The sequence below is a fragment of the Drosophila subpulchrella genome, unplaced genomic scaffold (genome assembly GCF_014743375.2).
Source record: "Drosophila subpulchrella strain 33 F10 #4 breed RU33 unplaced genomic scaffold, RU_Dsub_v1.1 Primary Assembly Seq354, whole genome shotgun sequence".
Taxonomy (NCBI): Eukaryota; Metazoa; Arthropoda; class Insecta; order Diptera; family Drosophilidae; genus Drosophila; species Drosophila subpulchrella.
Window position 1 is genome coordinate 3460263 of NW_023665577.1, and position 17101 is coordinate 3477363.

Below are 17101 nucleotides of genomic sequence, written 5' to 3' on the forward strand. Positions count from 1 at the left end.
TGAAGACCAACCATTTGGGAAAACAAGAGTCCCACTTATTTAAAGCAGTGCAATATTTATAACTAATGTTAAAAATAAAAACTATTTCTTATATACTCAGATGAAAGTCTCAGTCTCTGGAAGTCTATTTTGCAAATGTGGAACATGATTTAGCAAATTTTGTACTTGGAGGCGACTATTACTCGGCACAACTAGTACACAGTGATTTGGGGAAATTCACGGGAAATATACGATGTACAGTGAATACTGGCTATAAGGTACACAATATAATACTAAAGGACTCGAAAGACCTCTACCATAAACTATTTAAAAAGCACTACCCATACGATCAAGATATCCTATGCATCTAGTAGCACTTTATGGTACTTTGAACTAAAATAGTTAAATATTCAATGACAAAAGTTAAACCTGAATAGGAAAATTGGAACGATCTAGTAATATCCACACATATTAGACCGGAGATTTCACTGTAAGCCGACTGACATGCTTAAATATTTTGCTAGTCATTCTGTTTTGACCAAGGGATGCGATCGCTGACTCCTAATCACAACCGGAGGGTCAGGGTCAGGGGCAAGACACAAAAGCGAAAGCCCGCCGGCGAGAACACGTTTCGTCGGGAACAGATGTTGAAGCTCTCGTCGTCATCCCGCCCATGGGTCACACGTCAAGTGGGCGGGACTGATAAGATTACGGACTGCTATGTGGCCCACGACGGCAGTTTAGGGAACGCCAGCTGTTGGCTTCTGAATTCCCGGCGAGTTAACGTGGAACGTGATTGAGGAACAGCAAATTATTAAGCTGCGATCCGCCGACCAGAGCTGACCACCAGAGATGACCACCTCCGCCGACAGTGTGTTCGTTGCCCGATCCGATGGCATCTCCGCCGAAGGAGTCCGGGACCAGTATGCCGATGGCAAGGCCGCCAAGGTGTGGGAGATCTTCATCGGGGACAAGAACTCGCGCACGGACAACTACAAGAACTTCCTGATCGACATGCTGCGCAACAAGGGATGCAACCGTGTCCTTGACGTAGCATGTGGAACGGGGTAAGTCTCGAATAGGTATCCTAGAAAATACTTGAACCCCTCTTTAAATTTCTGAAAATATTAAAGGTCATTTTTAAAATAATCGTAGATGTTAATCAGACAAATCGTTTCGTGTTAATCGTTTAAAAAATTCTTTAACCCAAGTTTCTGAGAAAATGACTAAGCTAAGTCAACTATAGAACGTTTACATCATCAGTATTTTATAAACAGATTGTTACTTTAAATATCTGTTGTTCCTTTGTGCTCTAATTCACACTAATTTTGTTGCAGTGTGGATTCCCTGATGCTTGTGGAGGAGGGCTTTGAGGTTGTGTCCGTGGATGCCTCTGATAAGATGTTAAAGTATGCCCTTAAGGAACGCTGGGCCCGACGAACGGAACCCGCCTTCGATAAGTGGGGTATGTTTACTAATGCCCAAATTCCCTATTATTTACTAATCTTCTATCAATCCCTTACAGTTATTGAGGAGGCCAACTGGTTGACTCTGTACGACGACATCCAGGATCACATTCAGGATGGTTTCGATGCTGTGATCTGCCTGGGAAACTCCTTTGCCCATTTGATGGACGGTTTCGGGGATCAGAGGGAACACAAGCAGGCCATTCGTAATTTCGAAAAGTGCCTAAAACCAGGAGGCGTTCTGCTCATCGATCATCGTAACTACGACAACATCCTGGAAACGGGATCCACGCCTGCCAAGAGTATTTACTATAATGTGAGTATCCTACTATCTTATCCATAGTACCTCCTCCCCGACACATTTTAAGGATTAAGAAATCAAAATTTCAGAAAACAGTCTGAAAAATCTTATCAACTGTGCTTGCAATTCCTACCTCCTATAACTAAAATTTAATGTGTCAGATGAGTTGTAGGAATTGTGCCATATCATCTTGTCAATTAAAAACTATTAAAAACCACATCCCATTCAAAACAGCCAAATGTTGTCTCATCATCGTGGCGATAGGAACGGATGATCTTATTTGTGAACCCAGATCAGATGTATCTCCCACTCAAAAACATCATCATCATCGTTCGCCTTATCAGTTACACTTCTATCGATTCAATTAATCCAATGATGACTTGCGACTAATTACAGACGAGTCACACGGCGGACATCAAGACGTCCGTGCTCTTCTACTGCGGCAAGCCATCCCTGGTGTCCATGGACTACCTAATCGCTGGCAACAAGCTGACCAGCGAGTTCCGCCTGTCCTACTACCCCCACGAGCTGAAGCGATTCCGGGAGATCCTCGGCGAGATCTTCTCGCAGAAGGCCCAACACCAGTTATATGGTGACTTTAAGGAAATGAGCCAGGTGAAGAATCCCGCCTTCTACATCCACCTGATCGAGAAGCCGCAGATTTAGGTTTAAGCCATTAGTTTGTATTCACATAAAGCCACAAGACACATCCATATAAATATAAAGTTACTTCGAATCACACAATCCCGAGTCTTCTGATTTTTCTGCTAAGCCAGTATGCAGAATCGACCGACAATGGATCCAAAGCACAGGGTCACCATGGCGGCTTCGATTACGAAGGGGAATTTGGCCTTCACGTAGTTAAACATCCCGGTGTAGATGTTGGAGAGGGCGGCCAGTAGAATCAACGTCATCTCTGTTCCGCCAAACTTTGTTTCAGACTGCCACTGAAACGCAAAAACAGTCGAGACCCTAAATTCTTGGGGTAAATGTCATTAGCCTTGCAAATGTTTTTCGATTGCGTTTTCAAGTGGTTTCGATTTAAAGAGAGGGAGAATGAGTAAACGATCGAAGTGCGATATTTATAAAACCAAATACAGTAAAAATTCTACTAGAAAACGGAGATATTCCCTGTATTAGTAGTTCATTGTCAGTAAACAAAAATTAAAAAAACAACTTTGATTCGAGATACTATCTATTATAGTTAACCACCGATCAATAACTAGCTTAAAAAGTATGGTATTTAAAGGGACTTTTCGACACAATTAATGTTGTTTACCATTCGGGTTCAAACTGATATCTAGAAATGGACCTTTCGGTCAAAGAAAGCGTTTACTGTATAAGATTGTTGTGCTTTCGACGGACTCTGCTTGGAGGACTGTCTGGCAGACACCTCTGACGTATGCATATTAACATGCCATCGAAAACAAAGACTGCTACCAAATATAGGACTTAATCGACATGTTTATTATTATTACGTTTTAGTTCTACGCAACGGGTTTACTATCAACAAAAACGTGGCGAAATCATAACAGTGTGCTTTTCAATTCGCATTTATACGCCAACGATTTTGTTTATGCGCTTGACGTCGGTGATCTGGCGATCGATCTCCCCGGTAAGTTGGGTCAGTATCTCTGTGATTGTGCGATGCTGCTTCTCCGGGAGCTCGTAAGCGTTCTTCTTGAGGTCCTCCTGGCTCTTGGCAATGTGGTAGCGCTGCTTGTTCAGCGTCTTCTTGGCGTCCTCCAATCCAGCGGCCATGCTCTGGGTGACCTTGTTAAGACGAGCTACCTCCTGCGAAAACTCCCGCTCGGCCACCACGCTATTAGGTAGTGCAGCATTGGCCTTTTGCATCAGACCGTTGCACTTGCGCACGAGCAGCTCCTGATTGTAACTGATCTCCTCGAACCGCTCGGCCAGCTTGTGGGCCCGCTCACTGATCAGTTCGCGCTCCTGCTCCAGATCCTGGATCTCCTGCTTCTGTTGGTCCTTCTTCAAGTTGATTTGGTTAATGTGTCGGGCGAAGGCAGCACGCACGAGGTCATGTCGTTTAAGGTACTGTTCGCGGAGCACCTCAATGGCCTGGTTTAGAAGTTCGTAGCTCTCCTGAGCAGATGGCGATGAAAGTTTATCCGCCAGGATGGGCTGGTTTACACTGCGCTGCAGCAGCGACTTAATGGTGTCGACAAAAGATGGCCCACTCTCCTGCTGCGACGCATCCGCTCCGGTCTGCCTTTTCTCATTGGGTGTCACAAGAAGCTGGGCATCGATTACTAGCTTCAGACTGATAACCTGGCCGCTGCCGAGTAGAAGAACCACTCCAGCGGGAATTTGCAATAGGGCCAGTCCAAAGACTGCATTCACGGCATCACTGGAGTCGAATTTAGTGCAAAGAATGTACTCTGCCCGGGAAGAGGCCGCCAGCTCAAGTCTGTCATCTTCGGACTCGCTGTCCAGATAGCGCTGCAGCTCTGAGATAAAGTTCACTGTCACCGCATGGAGGCCCGCATTGTGGTAGGCAAAGTAGCGCAGTTCGTTGATCAGGTCACGCTTTAAATAAACTGGGCAGCTGTAGGATTCTCCTCCTGCTGCAGCTCCAGTGGCAGCCAGACCCAACTCCAGTTCAACAGTTTCAAGAACATGGATTACGTACTCGGCGGGTTCGATAAGCACAAAGTCGTCCACCTCGTTGAAGGAATGCTCGGTAGACTCCGCCTCCATGAGGAGGGCATGGTGAAGCTTTCCATTGGACTCGGCTATAATTAGAGTTGGCGGGAGAGAGGGGATAATCATGAGTGCACACGACTCCAGGCCATAGTTGTCCCTTGCCTGGGGCGTTATGGTGATGGGGCCCTGCAGTCGCGTCTTATCCGAGTCCAGGCCAGTCATCAAAATGTATATGTTTCCATTCTCGCGCAGCACTACAACGGGCCATTCGATCCTCTCCTGCTTTGGTAGCGATTTGGCAGCCATCAGGGTCTTGTTGCTCTTATCCAGAGTGGTTTCGTTTTCCCCGCTAGTTGCTGGCTCTGTGTCACGAGATTTTCCAGCGGGGGCGATGTCGAAGTCCACGGCCACCTCGCCGAAGTCGCAGAGCGAGCTGTTGGCCCCGCTCCGTAGGATGGATGGGCCCACCTGCCACACGTGGCGCAGCTTGGAGTGGTTGTACACCCGAATGGTGTTGTTATTGAGCAGCACCAGAAGCGTGGAGTCCGAAACGGAGTGTGGATGCCACCGCACTTGGCGCACCTCCAGGTGAGGGTTATTGAGGAACAACTGGGTGTCCAGGCTGTAGGTGCGGCAGGTGACCCGGTTCTTGCCGTCCTTGTAGTATCCATCGGTTCCCCAGCGGCGGGGGAGCTCCATGACCGTCACACCTCGTGGTCCACTGAGCGCTACCAGCGAGCCTTCGTTGGAGGCCAGAACGCGGTCCACCTCGACGCTCACAATGCTCGAGGGGATCAGGGTCTGGTACTGGACATTCACCTCGGCCGCCAGCGAGGAACGCCAATTGCGCACCAGCAAGCAGCTCTCCTTGGAGTCCCAGGCGAACAGCAGGTCGTCCTTGCAGTCCAGCAGGTTCTGCGTCTTTTGCATCACGGGCAAGCCGTCGCGAATCTTCGCGAACAACTCGGTTTTATTTAACTCCAAAACATCGGTGAGCGACATTGCCGGTTTTTTGTTTATTTATTTATTTCGTGTGCCCGCCTTTTTGACAATGTGATGATGTGATCGTATATTTCAAAAATCCGCGTCAGTACTTTTTTAGTATTTTTTAAAACCCTTTCTAAATTTCAAAAACCGTTGAGTGCAAACAGAAATAAGTTAGACAGTGAATTGAAAATTGATTAATTGAAAATCAACTGCTTTTGTGCGATTTCGTTCAGGAATCAAATACTTTTTATCAATTTAATTGATTCCGACCTTTTAATAGGATAAATCAATCTGCTCCGAGGCTTTAGCAGCTAGCCATTTTAAACAAAGACATTACACATTTATTTAACAAATTAACAATTTTATTTTATTTATTTTAACCTAAAAAAGCTGTTTAAGTGTACTTTGCGAGTGTATTTATTTAACAATCCCTTAATTCTATAAAACTTCAATTTCGTTTTTGCAGCTCCAGCAGTGGCACAGTTTTTAGCTTCATTGTTATATCTTCAACAAAATAAAGATCTTCAAACGGAAAACTCGTTGAAAACCTATAGTTTCTCAATAATTTAGCAAGGGTAACTTTAGCCGATATCAAAGCATATCTCCAACCTAAAATTTTAATGTAATGTTAATTTTACAAAATCTACAAAATTAGCTATAGTTATAAGTTACCTATGCAATTTCTAATTCCCTTGGTGAAGGGTATGTAGGCGTAGGGATGTTTGTCCCGAATATTGTCGGGTAAGAAATGATCTGGATTAAAGGTTTCCGCATCTGGGCCCCAAATCTTTTTGCTTCTGTGCATATGGTAGATGTCGATAGCGATCTGCACCCCCTGAGGAACCACTATTCCGTTGGACAGCTGCAGGTCCTGCGAGGTTTGTCGGGATACAACTGGAACCGGGGGTATGACTCTCATCGATTCGTTGAGAATCAGATCCAGATACACCATCTGCTGAGTGTCGGCGTAGGACACATCGAAGTCCCCGGTGTTAGGGAACATGGCTTTAATCTCCTCAAAGGCCCTCTCCTGATATTGGGGAAACATGGCCAGCAGCATCAGGGTGTAGTAAACGGCATTAGCGGTTGTTTCAAAAGCGCCAAAGACAATAATATTCGACTCATCCTCAACATTTTTCAGGGTAAAGACTCCCCTTCTCAGCAAATCTGTGGCGAGATTGAGAAATATATTCTTGTCGTTGGATTGGATGGTAGGTATTGTTTTCCTTTCGTCATCGGCCAACTTTTTTTCAATAATCTGAAAGTGATTAATTATTAAATTGTTTATCAACGTTACGGGGTTCTGTATTAACCTTTCTGATGAACTGGCGAATTTCCGTCTTAGCCTGGTAGTAGTGGGATTCTATTCCCGCCAGCTGGCGCAAGAATCGGCTGTTGAGCCAAGGCGAGAAGCACATATCTGTCATGGTTTCCAAAATACTATTAATGGATAGAAGCTGTCCGGGTGCAAGTCAATACTCACCATTGGTATCTGCCCAGCAGAGAGTTACTCCTGAAGTTCTCCTCGTCCTTGACATCGCTGCCCATGGTAGTTTCTAATGACATATATTTGTCGGATCTTTAAATTTATTTAATTCGATTTTTGAAATGTAGACTATCATTTAGGACATGATTTTTGATAACACAAGTCGAAAATATCCGGAATTTTTCAATACCCAAGATTAAACACTACAAAATCTGAAAGGATTTTACTTATAGTTTCCTATCCTAAACTTTGAAAATTTTCCGTCGTGAGCAAAGTATGAAATTTTAGATTTTTAGGCACTTTTTACAGATCAATTACAGTGGCTTAGCTGTGGTACTTTGACAACGATTTTCTTAAAACTGTGATCCTGTCAGATTTTGTAGCGTTCAGTCTGGGGTTTTTTTTTGGGACCTTTGCAGATGTTCAACCAAATATTCATTCGTGTGTACGTTTTTTATAAAGTTAAAAAACTATTCTATTCTAATATGATTAAATAGTTTATTTCACTTTTACTTATTTGTATTTATGAAAATAATGTTTTTTATTTATCCCAATAAACGATTTTCCATACTCACGGGTGGCTATGCCCAGGGTGAACCTCTGCAGCAATGGAATGAGATCCTTCTCTCCATCGTCCTGCAATGGCATGAGTTGATCCAAAAGAATTGCCGTCTCCCGGTTGAAAGTGGGCAGGAAGCTAAGTAGAACCTTGTGGCCAAAGGCGGGGTTCAGCAGCTTTCGATGGATGCTCCACCGGGGATCTACACAAGTCCACACTTAAGTAACTCCCATACTCAATCCCAAACACACACCATTCATGCTGAACAGTCCAATGCCCGCTCCATCGTCCACCGCCTTGTAAATGATACCCTTGTTGACACAGTGGGGCGATGTGAAGATGTCCTGCACAACCTGGGGATCACTGACAATCAGGAAGGGAATGGGTCCCAGCCACGAATATATTGTCGGGCCGTGCTTGTCCAGAAAGCACCCGAACGAATTAAGTATATCTGCGCACGTACACCAAAATTAATATTCCGATCGGGAGAATAATCCAACATTTATCCAACCTTCTCTGCGCATCAGCCAGTGGGCCATACCCAGAATAGGATATCCAAGTGGACCCGGAATCTTGAGAGTGAGCATATAAAATCTGCGCCGGCTCCACAGAAAGTACAACCACAGCAGGAACAGTAATCCACCCCATAAAGTCCAGGTCAGCATGGTTAATCCTTATGCACTCTCGCGAATTGTAATCCGTTCCCCAACAATTTTCGACCGATCGGTTTGAAGTCCGCTAACAGTTTGATTACCCAATTTTCAGCCAATCGACTTTTTAAAGGCCGGACGTGTTGCCTGCTTTGGGATCGATCGATCTATTGTCACGCGTAGTGTCGACCTGGCTGCCTCCTATCGAAAGAAAGAAAGAGATACGGGGCTACGGGTGGGGACCCATTGAACCGCACATAGAGCCTTGACGCGCATACAAATTTGCTATAATTTTGACTAATGGCCGGTGGTGACATGCCAAACACTTAAAGAATGCGAGTTGGGAAACGACCACCCGCTACTTCACTGATCGATTACGATCTGGGGGGTGCTTACTATTGCGTTGTATAACCGAACGCATCTTCTGAACTGAGATGATATCGACATTGCGCAGGTGGTAAAAACCGGTGACATACATATTTCATTACGGTATGGTTAATTAATGGTACAACAACCCCTCAATTAGTCGATCTACGGAACCATTGAACCATTCACAGATAAAAACAATCAGTAAGTAATCGATGCGGGGAGTATGATTCAACATTATTAATAAAAATCCTATAGTAATCCCCATTTTTTCAGCTTTTAAAATTTGTTAAAATGACGGTATATCAACACGAGAATACAAAGTCAATTTAGGATTCTTATTCCGTGTATTATTTATTAAAAATTAAAATATTACGTTTATTTGGTTTCCGAATTCTCCTTAGCCTAGGTATATTATGCACGTATGAAGGATAGAAGAAGCGCACAGGCATCTCAACCGATCCGATGAGCTATGGTTTATATAAAGAATGAACACCTCGATTTTGCGCTGGCTAAGCTGCGGGGCTCTGACGGCGAGATTACAGCTGAAAATGGCAGAACTTTGCAATTCATTTCGAAAGTTTTGTGGAATTTTGAGTTAGTGCGACGACTGTCTCTCTACGACGCCGATCCGTTGGTCACGGCGAGTTTCCCTGAAAGATGCACAGGATAATACAGTTGAATGTGGTTTCTGGTCGAGCGAATCGAGCCTGCCCATGCAACGACTCCGAAACAGTCAGCGAGTTATATGCGACATAAGCTGGCATTTATTTACAGCACGTCCCAGTCGATGAGGCTTACGATCTACAAAGCAATGGGAATGGGATACGGGTGCAAGGGATGCAGGTGCTGGGTTAGAAACGTGGGATGTGGAATGTGGGGAGGTCAGCAGTGCGTCTTAGTCATGCTATTCGATTACAAACTCGTTCCACACCAAGAAGGCAAAGTACCCAAGAAAGGGCTTACAGCAGGCGAAGCAGAGAAAGCTAGCGACTAGGCAGTGTGTGGGTTAGTATATGGAATAGTTATAGCGACGCCTCTTGGGGTCGTCAGTCAGGGGCAGGGACATGCTGGGGCTGGAGGCCCCACCCAGCAGGGCAGTGTGTGAGCAGCTGGGCAGCAGAGGGCCCGGGTTAGTGTGAAGCGAGCTACTGGGATGGTCGCAGGCGGCAGAGTCTGAGATGCAAGTGGGGCTAGGCCAAGGCGAGTCGGGGTACGCACCAGTTCCATTGTCCACGTGTCCGTTGCTCTGGATCGTTGGAGCCGCTCCTCCACTTCCATGGACACCGTTAGTGGCACCCATCAACGGCGTGCTGGACTTGGTGCCTGCAAAAAATACACAAAAATTGCATTACCACATTGAAATAAACGATAAGCTTTGTCGAGTTTAATAAATGTTAAATGAACTTCTTATCATGAATAAGTAATTCAATAAGAGTATTTGAAAATACAATAACAACTTGTTAGTCAAAATAAACAAAAATATTCTTTCCTTTAAATTGAAACTAGGTCACCCTTTATCAAGAAGCTCTTAATTATAAAAGCTCTTTTATACAGAAATCAACAATTTAGCTAGAAATCTAATCGGATTTAATATTCTGTACAGCATTGAGAGATTTTATTGGTCTGATTCATATTGCGATGTTGCTGATTCATCATCTACTCAGTGCTTGGTAATTTCCATTTTGGTTTTAAAATGAAAAGTAATTTGAAATAAATATATTTATATATTTTGTATATAGGTATGCTTATTTAAACAATAAAAACTCACCACCCGACTGAAAATGGCCGTTGCCGGCAATCTCGATGTCACCGTTGGCCAGGACCACAGCTCGCGGCGCACTGACTCCGTTCTCCTCTTCCTTGACGCACTTGATCAGGAATAGTAAAGACGAGCCCAGCAGTGGGGGCAGTCCAGCGAGGATCAGAGGCAGTGTGTACGAATTCGTGCTGTCGAAGATCATGCCCGCCACCGGTGGTCCCACTGTAAGCGGAATGGAGCTAAGGCCCAGCAGGAATCCAATGGCCTGCGTGGCCCCCGAAGGACCACAGATCTCGTAGGCAATCGGTCCCAGCAGCGAAATGAAGCAGCCATCGAAGAGACCCATGACCAGGGTGAACGAGACGAGGACCACATAGGAGTTGGTAAGGGGCAGGAGCAGAGTGACCAGGCCAATGGACACCAGCGACAGCTGCTGCAGGTACATGCGGTTCACACCCGGCATATCAGCAATAACGCCGAAGATCAGGCGTCCGATGCCGGAAGTTATACCGATGCACATGACCGGCAGGTTGACATCCTCGCCCGGAAAAGTGGTTTTCACGAACTGCATCATGTGCACATAGGGCACAAAGTATCCGAACAGTGCAAGGGGCACGCACAGAGCCCAGATGACGAAGCGTTTGCGCTTCCAGATCTCCACATTTATAATAGAGCGCATGAAGAGATTAAAGCGAGATCTTCCTGGTTTCTTCTTGGGCGGCTCTGGTGGAGGATGAAGTGGCTTGTAAACGAAGGAGCAAACGATAATGAAAGCGGACACGAGGCTCATTATCTGGAAAATCAGAAAAGCAATTAGTGTTAGGCATCAAAGAGCTTATCAATCCATTTACCCTCAGAGTCCCCTCCAGACCATAGCTGGCCAGGAGCTTGTCCAGACAGGGCGGCAGTATCACAGTGAAAACGCTGGAGCCGGCGGTCACAAAGCCACTCACCTTGCCCAGGTAGCGCTTGAAGTAATGGCCCAGGATGGCCAGTGTGGGCGTGTAGGCGAGGGCCGCTCCCAGGCCAAACATGATCCCGTAGGTGAAGTACAGGGCGCCGATGTTCTCGGTGCAGAACGAGGACAGCAGCAGTCCTCCTGCCGAGAGGACTCCGCCGGCGAATGTGGTCAGCCGCAGTCCAATCTTGTCCGTGAGGCAGCCGGCCATTGTGGAGAAGAGGAATGTGGTGCCGATGGCCAGGGCTCCAATCAGAGCTGCAATGGAGGAAGGGTTCCGTTTAAATTATATTGTCTTGAAGATTAAATTTCACATCAGTATTTGTGAGATTAAATAAAATAGTCCGTATAGAAACAACATGCTTTATGAACACTCTTAGGTGTGCTTTCTTAAACACAGCTCTTACAATAAAATGTTGACCTAATTACAAATCTCCTATGGAAATATTAAATGTCTTTATTCTTACGTAAAGATAATCATAATATATATATTTATATTTGTATGCAGTGCAATGTTTACAACTTACAATCTCTTAAAGCAATATTTAGTTTTCTTGCACGTTTGATATTACAATGATTGTTATTGTATGCTTATGAGCGTTTATTTACTTTTTATTTTATGAAAGGAAATGTTTTGTTTCAGATCAAAATATTTACTGTATTTTCAGATAGGGATAAATAATAAAAAAATTAATTGAGTTATAAGACGGCTTTATTACTAGATATTTTTTTTTGATGAAGAGTCTTTTCTGAATAGCTTTAACTAGTCAGAATATTAAAAAAATTAGAAATTAAACATATACTTGTTAAAATATATTTATGAGTCAACTCCTCTTTCGCAAACTTGCTGACCAACTGTCTGCTCGACTGACTCGAACCAATAAAAATTTCATTTGACAAATCGAATCTCACGCACTTGCGGTTGATTGTGAAGTGAGGCGATCCCATGAATGCCTGGATATTGGCCACAGTCCCAGGTGTTTTGTTGCAACTTCCAGGTGGATGCTCGACTGCGACAAAAACCGGGAAACCCGATCAGTCGGCGGTTGGCGGGAGCGAGGATTGTCGCTTGCCGCTTAAAGATTTGATTTTCGTAGACAATAATTTTCCGCTGAACTCTGCGATCAGAAGTGGGGGAATCCAATTGTTTTCGTAGCGTAAACACTTTCGCTTGTTCTACTTTGGCACTTCAAATTGATGTTCGATTGACAGAACCGGGTTAATTCTTTGTTTCCCGCCTGCAAAGATGATCTAATGCTCTGATAAGGTTTGCGGGCGCATCTCTGAAAGATGTGCAGCTGCAGCCTCTCCAGCGGCTTTGGACCATTGTCTGGGACATGGACTGTGGACCGAAACAGGTAGCGGGTGAAAGTCCGGATGGAGAATTCAGTCCAATTTTCTATAAAATTGGAACTATTCCGCTTATTTTAAATGCTAGCACTTAATAGTATTTCACTGTATTTAAAGTTTAGTGATGGTTATATTTGGGGGTGTCACAAAAATTTGTTTTGGCGAAACTCGGGGTACATTTCGCTCAAATAGATTTCTTTGACACCCCGTTTTTATTTTTAAGAAATTGAAGCTAACAAGATTGTTGTAATTATTACAATTTTATAGTACTTCACTGTATTTATAGTTCTATGATGGCACCCTAAACAAAGCGATTTAGTAGTTCCAATCGCGGGGAATATCAAATACTATTGTACGCCGGAACTAGAGATAAGCATTCGATTCAGCTCGCGTGTCGGTCCGAATTTATTGTCACAATCTACTTTGTGAAGTGCTTGAGATGGTTTTTCAAAAGCGATGCGTATACCATTCATGGGAATTGCTTATAAGCAACCGGAGCTAACCTCCCTTGACCTTTAACCTGACGATGTTCATATGCTTCCATTTATTATTTTTTAATAATTAATTTATTTAATTAAAGGTTATCAAATAAGAAATGCACTTAAGTCTCCGCATATTATATAGGAACAAGTAAATGGAAAATATATAAATGTAAATAATAAAACTGCAGCGCACTAACCCAAAATAGAACTTGACCCACTCTGGATGCTTCATGGATATTTATCGACCATTCGCTGAGACACGGCTAACTGAGGAATGGGGCCGTGAGATGGCACGTTCGTAACTCTCCCCCACATGCGCAGAATGATTCTCCCGCAATCTCGGCCAGAGGCGGGCAGTAGTCAATGTCAATGCCACAGACGGCGATTCTCTTTTCGCTGCCAGTCAATGGCAATCCGCCCGAGAGATGCGAAGAGAGCCATTAGATAATACCCGTAGTACCCGGTGCCAAAAACCTAAAAAAGAATCCGAACGGAAGGGGACGCTGCCGAATTACATGGCACCGCTGGCGTCTGGCTTCGAAAATAGATCGGAATATTTTTAGTATGCCTCATATTCATGCATAGATGGCAACCCGATGCGATATCATGCAATATCTGACGCAATTTGCAAGGGGATTGCACAGGATTGGCAGCCGATGGTATGATTGATCTTGACCTCCGATCCACACGGATGAACCAATGGGCCACCGCCTATTAAGCTCCACTAAGTCGCTGCGATGTGCCCATGGAGGTGTATAATTGACAGAGGCTGACAATTAATTGATGAATCGACACCGCGATAAAAGTGGGGAAAATATGGCACACAGAGCTCGGGTTCGGATTACGTCAGGTTTTAATCATATTGCGGAACTGCCAGCTAGTCTTGGCTCAAGCTCTAGTCTTAGCCCTAGATGTACGTAGCCTATAGCTCGGCGGAGGATCGCTGTCAGGCGGAGCACTTGGGGGGCTTCCCCGGCAGCGCCGGCCGACCAAGTAACTGGGTCAGTGGCGGGTGCAATTTGCCAGTGTCTTTTGTCTTCTGCCGTCCGCCGGCCAGTTCTTTAGTTTTCCAGTTCTCCAGCTTGTCTTAAAAGCGCCGGCCGTGCCCCCAATGCGATGCCGCCCCACGCTGCGTATGCGTAATGCCGGCCGGCAGCAAACCTTGACAAACAATCGCTAATGCAGTGAACTCTGGCTGGGAATTGCATTCCCCACAAAGCAGTTGCGTCTGGTTTGGAGTGGCTTTTCCCGCTGGTCATGTTGAGCTGCCAAAAAACGATCAACTCCAGCCGGAGAACGCTCTGGATTTTCCGCTCCAACTCTATGAGACTCCTCTGCGCGAAGTCTTGACGTCGCTGTCTTCGCGCTCTTCGCACTCGAAGGCTGTTGAATAATGCTTTGTGATCCAATCAACTTTTAGCAATTTAATTCACTTGACGTCGGTACGTTGGATTCCTATATCGTCACTCCGTACTACGTACTACTACGTTTTATTGAACCCGAGAGCCCACCAGAGAAACAGAGGCATGTTCGAATGCCCGTTAGATTCGAAACACAGCGAAAATAAATCTGAATAAAAACTTTCTTAAGTAATATTGAACGTTTCGGCAATTCATTCTCAATTGCGTCAAAGCGTCAAATCAAATTTAAATTCGGCAACATACAGTCTCTTCTATATTTCCAAGGTAATTTTAAAAGCTGATAATACAATCTATAGGTATGCAAGTCAGAATTGTAAATATTATCTTTAACAATGCAATTTTATTGTTCATTTTGGATGAGCCTCTAGGCTTTTTTCCGAAGAAAAGTCAGAGGCCCCCCGGGCTGCAATCAAAGGCCAGAAATATGATTTGTTTTATGGAGGTTGTTTTATGGCAGGTCCGTGCTGAAACAGATAGTGGCCTGGAAAACAACTGTCCAGTTCCCATCTAATCTCATTTGCCCTGCCTGCATAATTACAATCAACGCCAGCAACTGGCACATAAATTCAGAATTAATTTGCCGCGGGCTGATGGGATTATGGACAAATTGCTGTCGGATTCTTGAGGGGATGTAAGAGAGCCGTGTGTCAGACTTACCCGCCTTGCTGGAGGCCTCCGGGTCGCCGAGTTTGGTGAGACGCTCCGTCAGCAGTGAGTGGATCACGCCGTATGTGTTGATGAATCCGAAGATGATGCCGTTGCAGAGGAAGGCGCTCACCATGACCAACCAGGCACGGGCTCCCCCATCCGGAGGCTCCTTGCCGTGTATGTCCCGACAGCAGGGCGCCTCGATGTGTGTCCCGTTCCCATTCTGAACCGGTGGAGGAGGCTTCATCGAATCCTTTCCATTGGCATGGACCAGGCCGTTGGAGTGTCCATTGGCGGCGGGCAGGATGCGGGCGTTCACCTGGCTCTGCACATCGTTCAGCGGCTCATTCTCGGTCATGGCTTCTGGCTGGGATCGGTGTGTTGGGGGTGCTGCCTGCAAATATACATAGTGTTTTAATTGTGCTGCACACTCCGTAATCAGTCAGCCACATTGCACCCAAATATGTTGTTGACTGCCGCCTGCCGAAATCCCCATCCCGGAAAATAATCACAGACTGACGGAATTGGCTAGCCAAATATTTGGACACGTTTATCGCTATTTGCGCCTCCGGCAAATGAAAATCCAGTTTACATTGTCGGCAGTCCGGAATTCAACTAAACGGGAGACAAAGGCACTTAGTTCTCGAGGGAGTGGAATCTTAGCGAAAGTTTCTTTTAAAACTAAAAGAGAGATTAGATCTCTATCAGCTGATAATTTTAAGGTACTATTAAGTTCATGAAATAAACTAGCCCTTCCATCACACTTATTAAGGCCTATCCTTATATTAAAATTACACTTATCCCAAGAAGATTATTAAACATTTTAACCTTAAATAAACAAGGGAAACATTCAGTGTATTTAAGGCAATTTATCTTTCTTGTTAAAATACCCTATTATTTAAAAAGTAACCATGGGGAATCATTTGTAACTAGTAAAGGTCTTTATATTTTATCTATATGAAATTTGCCCTTATGATAGCCTTAATTACAGTCACATTCCAAAAGACTGATCGGATTGCAGAGCTGAGTAAACAAAGAACAAAAACATCTAGGGTTTCATAAGCTAGCAGGTTCAAATTAATATCCAGAGATATAACTTTCAGGTTACATACACCTAGTTGTCGTGGAGACACGCTCGATTCCAATTTCCCCTCTGAATATTTGGTCAGCAACATTGTAATGCACTTTTAAGCTGCGCAGAACACAGATTGCATTACAAGCGATAACTGAAATTTGTCGCATTTCTCGATTATGCATGCCCTTGTCGAGTGCACCTCGGAATGGATTGGGGATGGGGTGTGGGGGTTCGAGGTGGGTCTGCGTCTGCGGTTCAGTGCAACGGTCTGTTCTGCAAACGTTTTCTTTTTCCCGCCCCGGGGCAGCCGAAAAATGCGCACCGCAATAGCGAAAGCCCAATGTAACGCGAACCGCACACCAGAATATATAAAGAATTGCGACCGTTTGTCGTTCTTGACGGCTATCGGAGAAGTCGGTGCTATCAACGGCGTGCACGTGTCCGCTCGATGACGACGCACTGACACCCAACCGAATCCCTCGGGGGTCACTGCCGAAATCGAAGGTCACCGGTCGATGGATTCGCCCTTATGCAACCGCCGGTGAGTAGCCCCCTCCTTGGAGCCCCTTCCCTACCTACTTGTAAGCCGGAATTCCAGTCGAAGGCTTGCGATTCACTTGAAGACTCCAGGAATCCAGCGCGGCACTCGAGCGCGAATCGAGGAGTGATTAGTGGGCGGGTGGAAACTCTCGAGCGAGCACACAACCGAGCGCTTGCGTCGTCGGCGGCGGAATGAAGAAAACTGAATTATTTTCCACGAGCCGTTTTTGCAAAAAAATCGCTCGCTCACTTGAGGCGCCTAATCAGAGAAGCAGAGCAACCGAAACCGCAGCGGTTGCGTTCTCTGCGGTAAACAAAAATTCACCTAGGCAACGGCGACAATGGACGGACACAAAACGGTTTCCCAGCCAGGCAGACGATGCAGCTTCTCCAGGTCCCGGTCC

General features: G+C 45.2%; 4 protein-coding genes across 6 annotated transcripts; 1 reads left to right on the plus strand and 3 right to left on the minus strand.

Moving 5' to 3' along the window:
- The first annotated feature begins 790 nt into the window (after positions 1 to 790).
- LOC119560053 (glycine N-methyltransferase) lies at positions 791 to 2490 on the plus strand. Its single transcript, XM_037873358.1, has 4 exons — positions 791 to 1046; positions 1317 to 1444; positions 1505 to 1761; positions 2143 to 2490. The coding sequence occupies exons 1-4, from the start codon at positions 832 to 834 to the stop codon at positions 2410 to 2412; spliced, it is 870 nt and encodes a 289-aa protein (XP_037729286.1). The 5' UTR covers positions 791 to 831; the 3' UTR covers positions 2413 to 2490.
- LOC119560054 lies at positions 2408 to 2700 on the minus strand. Its single transcript, XM_037873360.1, has one exon. The coding sequence runs from the start codon at positions 2658 to 2660 to the stop codon at positions 2514 to 2516; it is 147 nt and encodes a 48-aa protein (XP_037729288.1). The 5' UTR covers positions 2661 to 2700; the 3' UTR covers positions 2408 to 2513.
- A 490-nt stretch (positions 2701 to 3190) lies between these two features.
- LOC119560223 (nuclear pore complex protein Nup88) lies at positions 3191 to 8197 on the minus strand. The gene is made up of 8 exons (XM_037873581.1): positions 7957 to 8197; positions 7699 to 7896; positions 7462 to 7647; positions 6884 to 6956; positions 6714 to 6840; positions 6073 to 6658; positions 5859 to 6009; positions 3191 to 5431 (listed from the first exon to the last, which is right to left on the minus strand). Exons 1-8 carry the CDS (start codon positions 8108 to 8110, stop codon positions 3301 to 3303), a joined length of 3606 nt encoding a protein of 1201 aa, XP_037729509.1. The 5' UTR covers positions 8111 to 8197; the 3' UTR covers positions 3191 to 3300.
- A 592-nt stretch (positions 8198 to 8789) lies between these two features.
- Positions 8790 to 17002, minus strand: LOC119561028 (monocarboxylate transporter 10). 3 transcript variants are annotated; one of them, XM_037874855.1, is made up of 5 exons: positions 15092 to 15476; positions 11075 to 11439; positions 10233 to 11016; positions 9683 to 9787; positions 8790 to 9114 (listed from the first exon to the last, which is right to left on the minus strand). In XM_037874855.1, the coding sequence occupies exons 1-5, from the start codon at positions 15438 to 15440 to the stop codon at positions 9080 to 9082; spliced, it is 1638 nt and encodes a 545-aa protein (XP_037730783.1). In that variant the 5' UTR covers positions 15441 to 15476; the 3' UTR covers positions 8790 to 9079. The 3 variants fall into 3 exon arrangements, with proteins under 3 accessions (XP_037730783.1, XP_037730781.1, XP_037730782.1); XM_037874854.1 differs by lacking the exon at positions 8790 to 9114 and adding an exon at positions 16737 to 17002 and having other exon boundaries at positions 9153 to 9787; XM_037874853.1 differs by lacking the exon at positions 8790 to 9114 and having other exon boundaries at positions 9152 to 9787.
- Between the last annotated feature and the right edge of the window lie 99 nt (positions 17003 to 17101).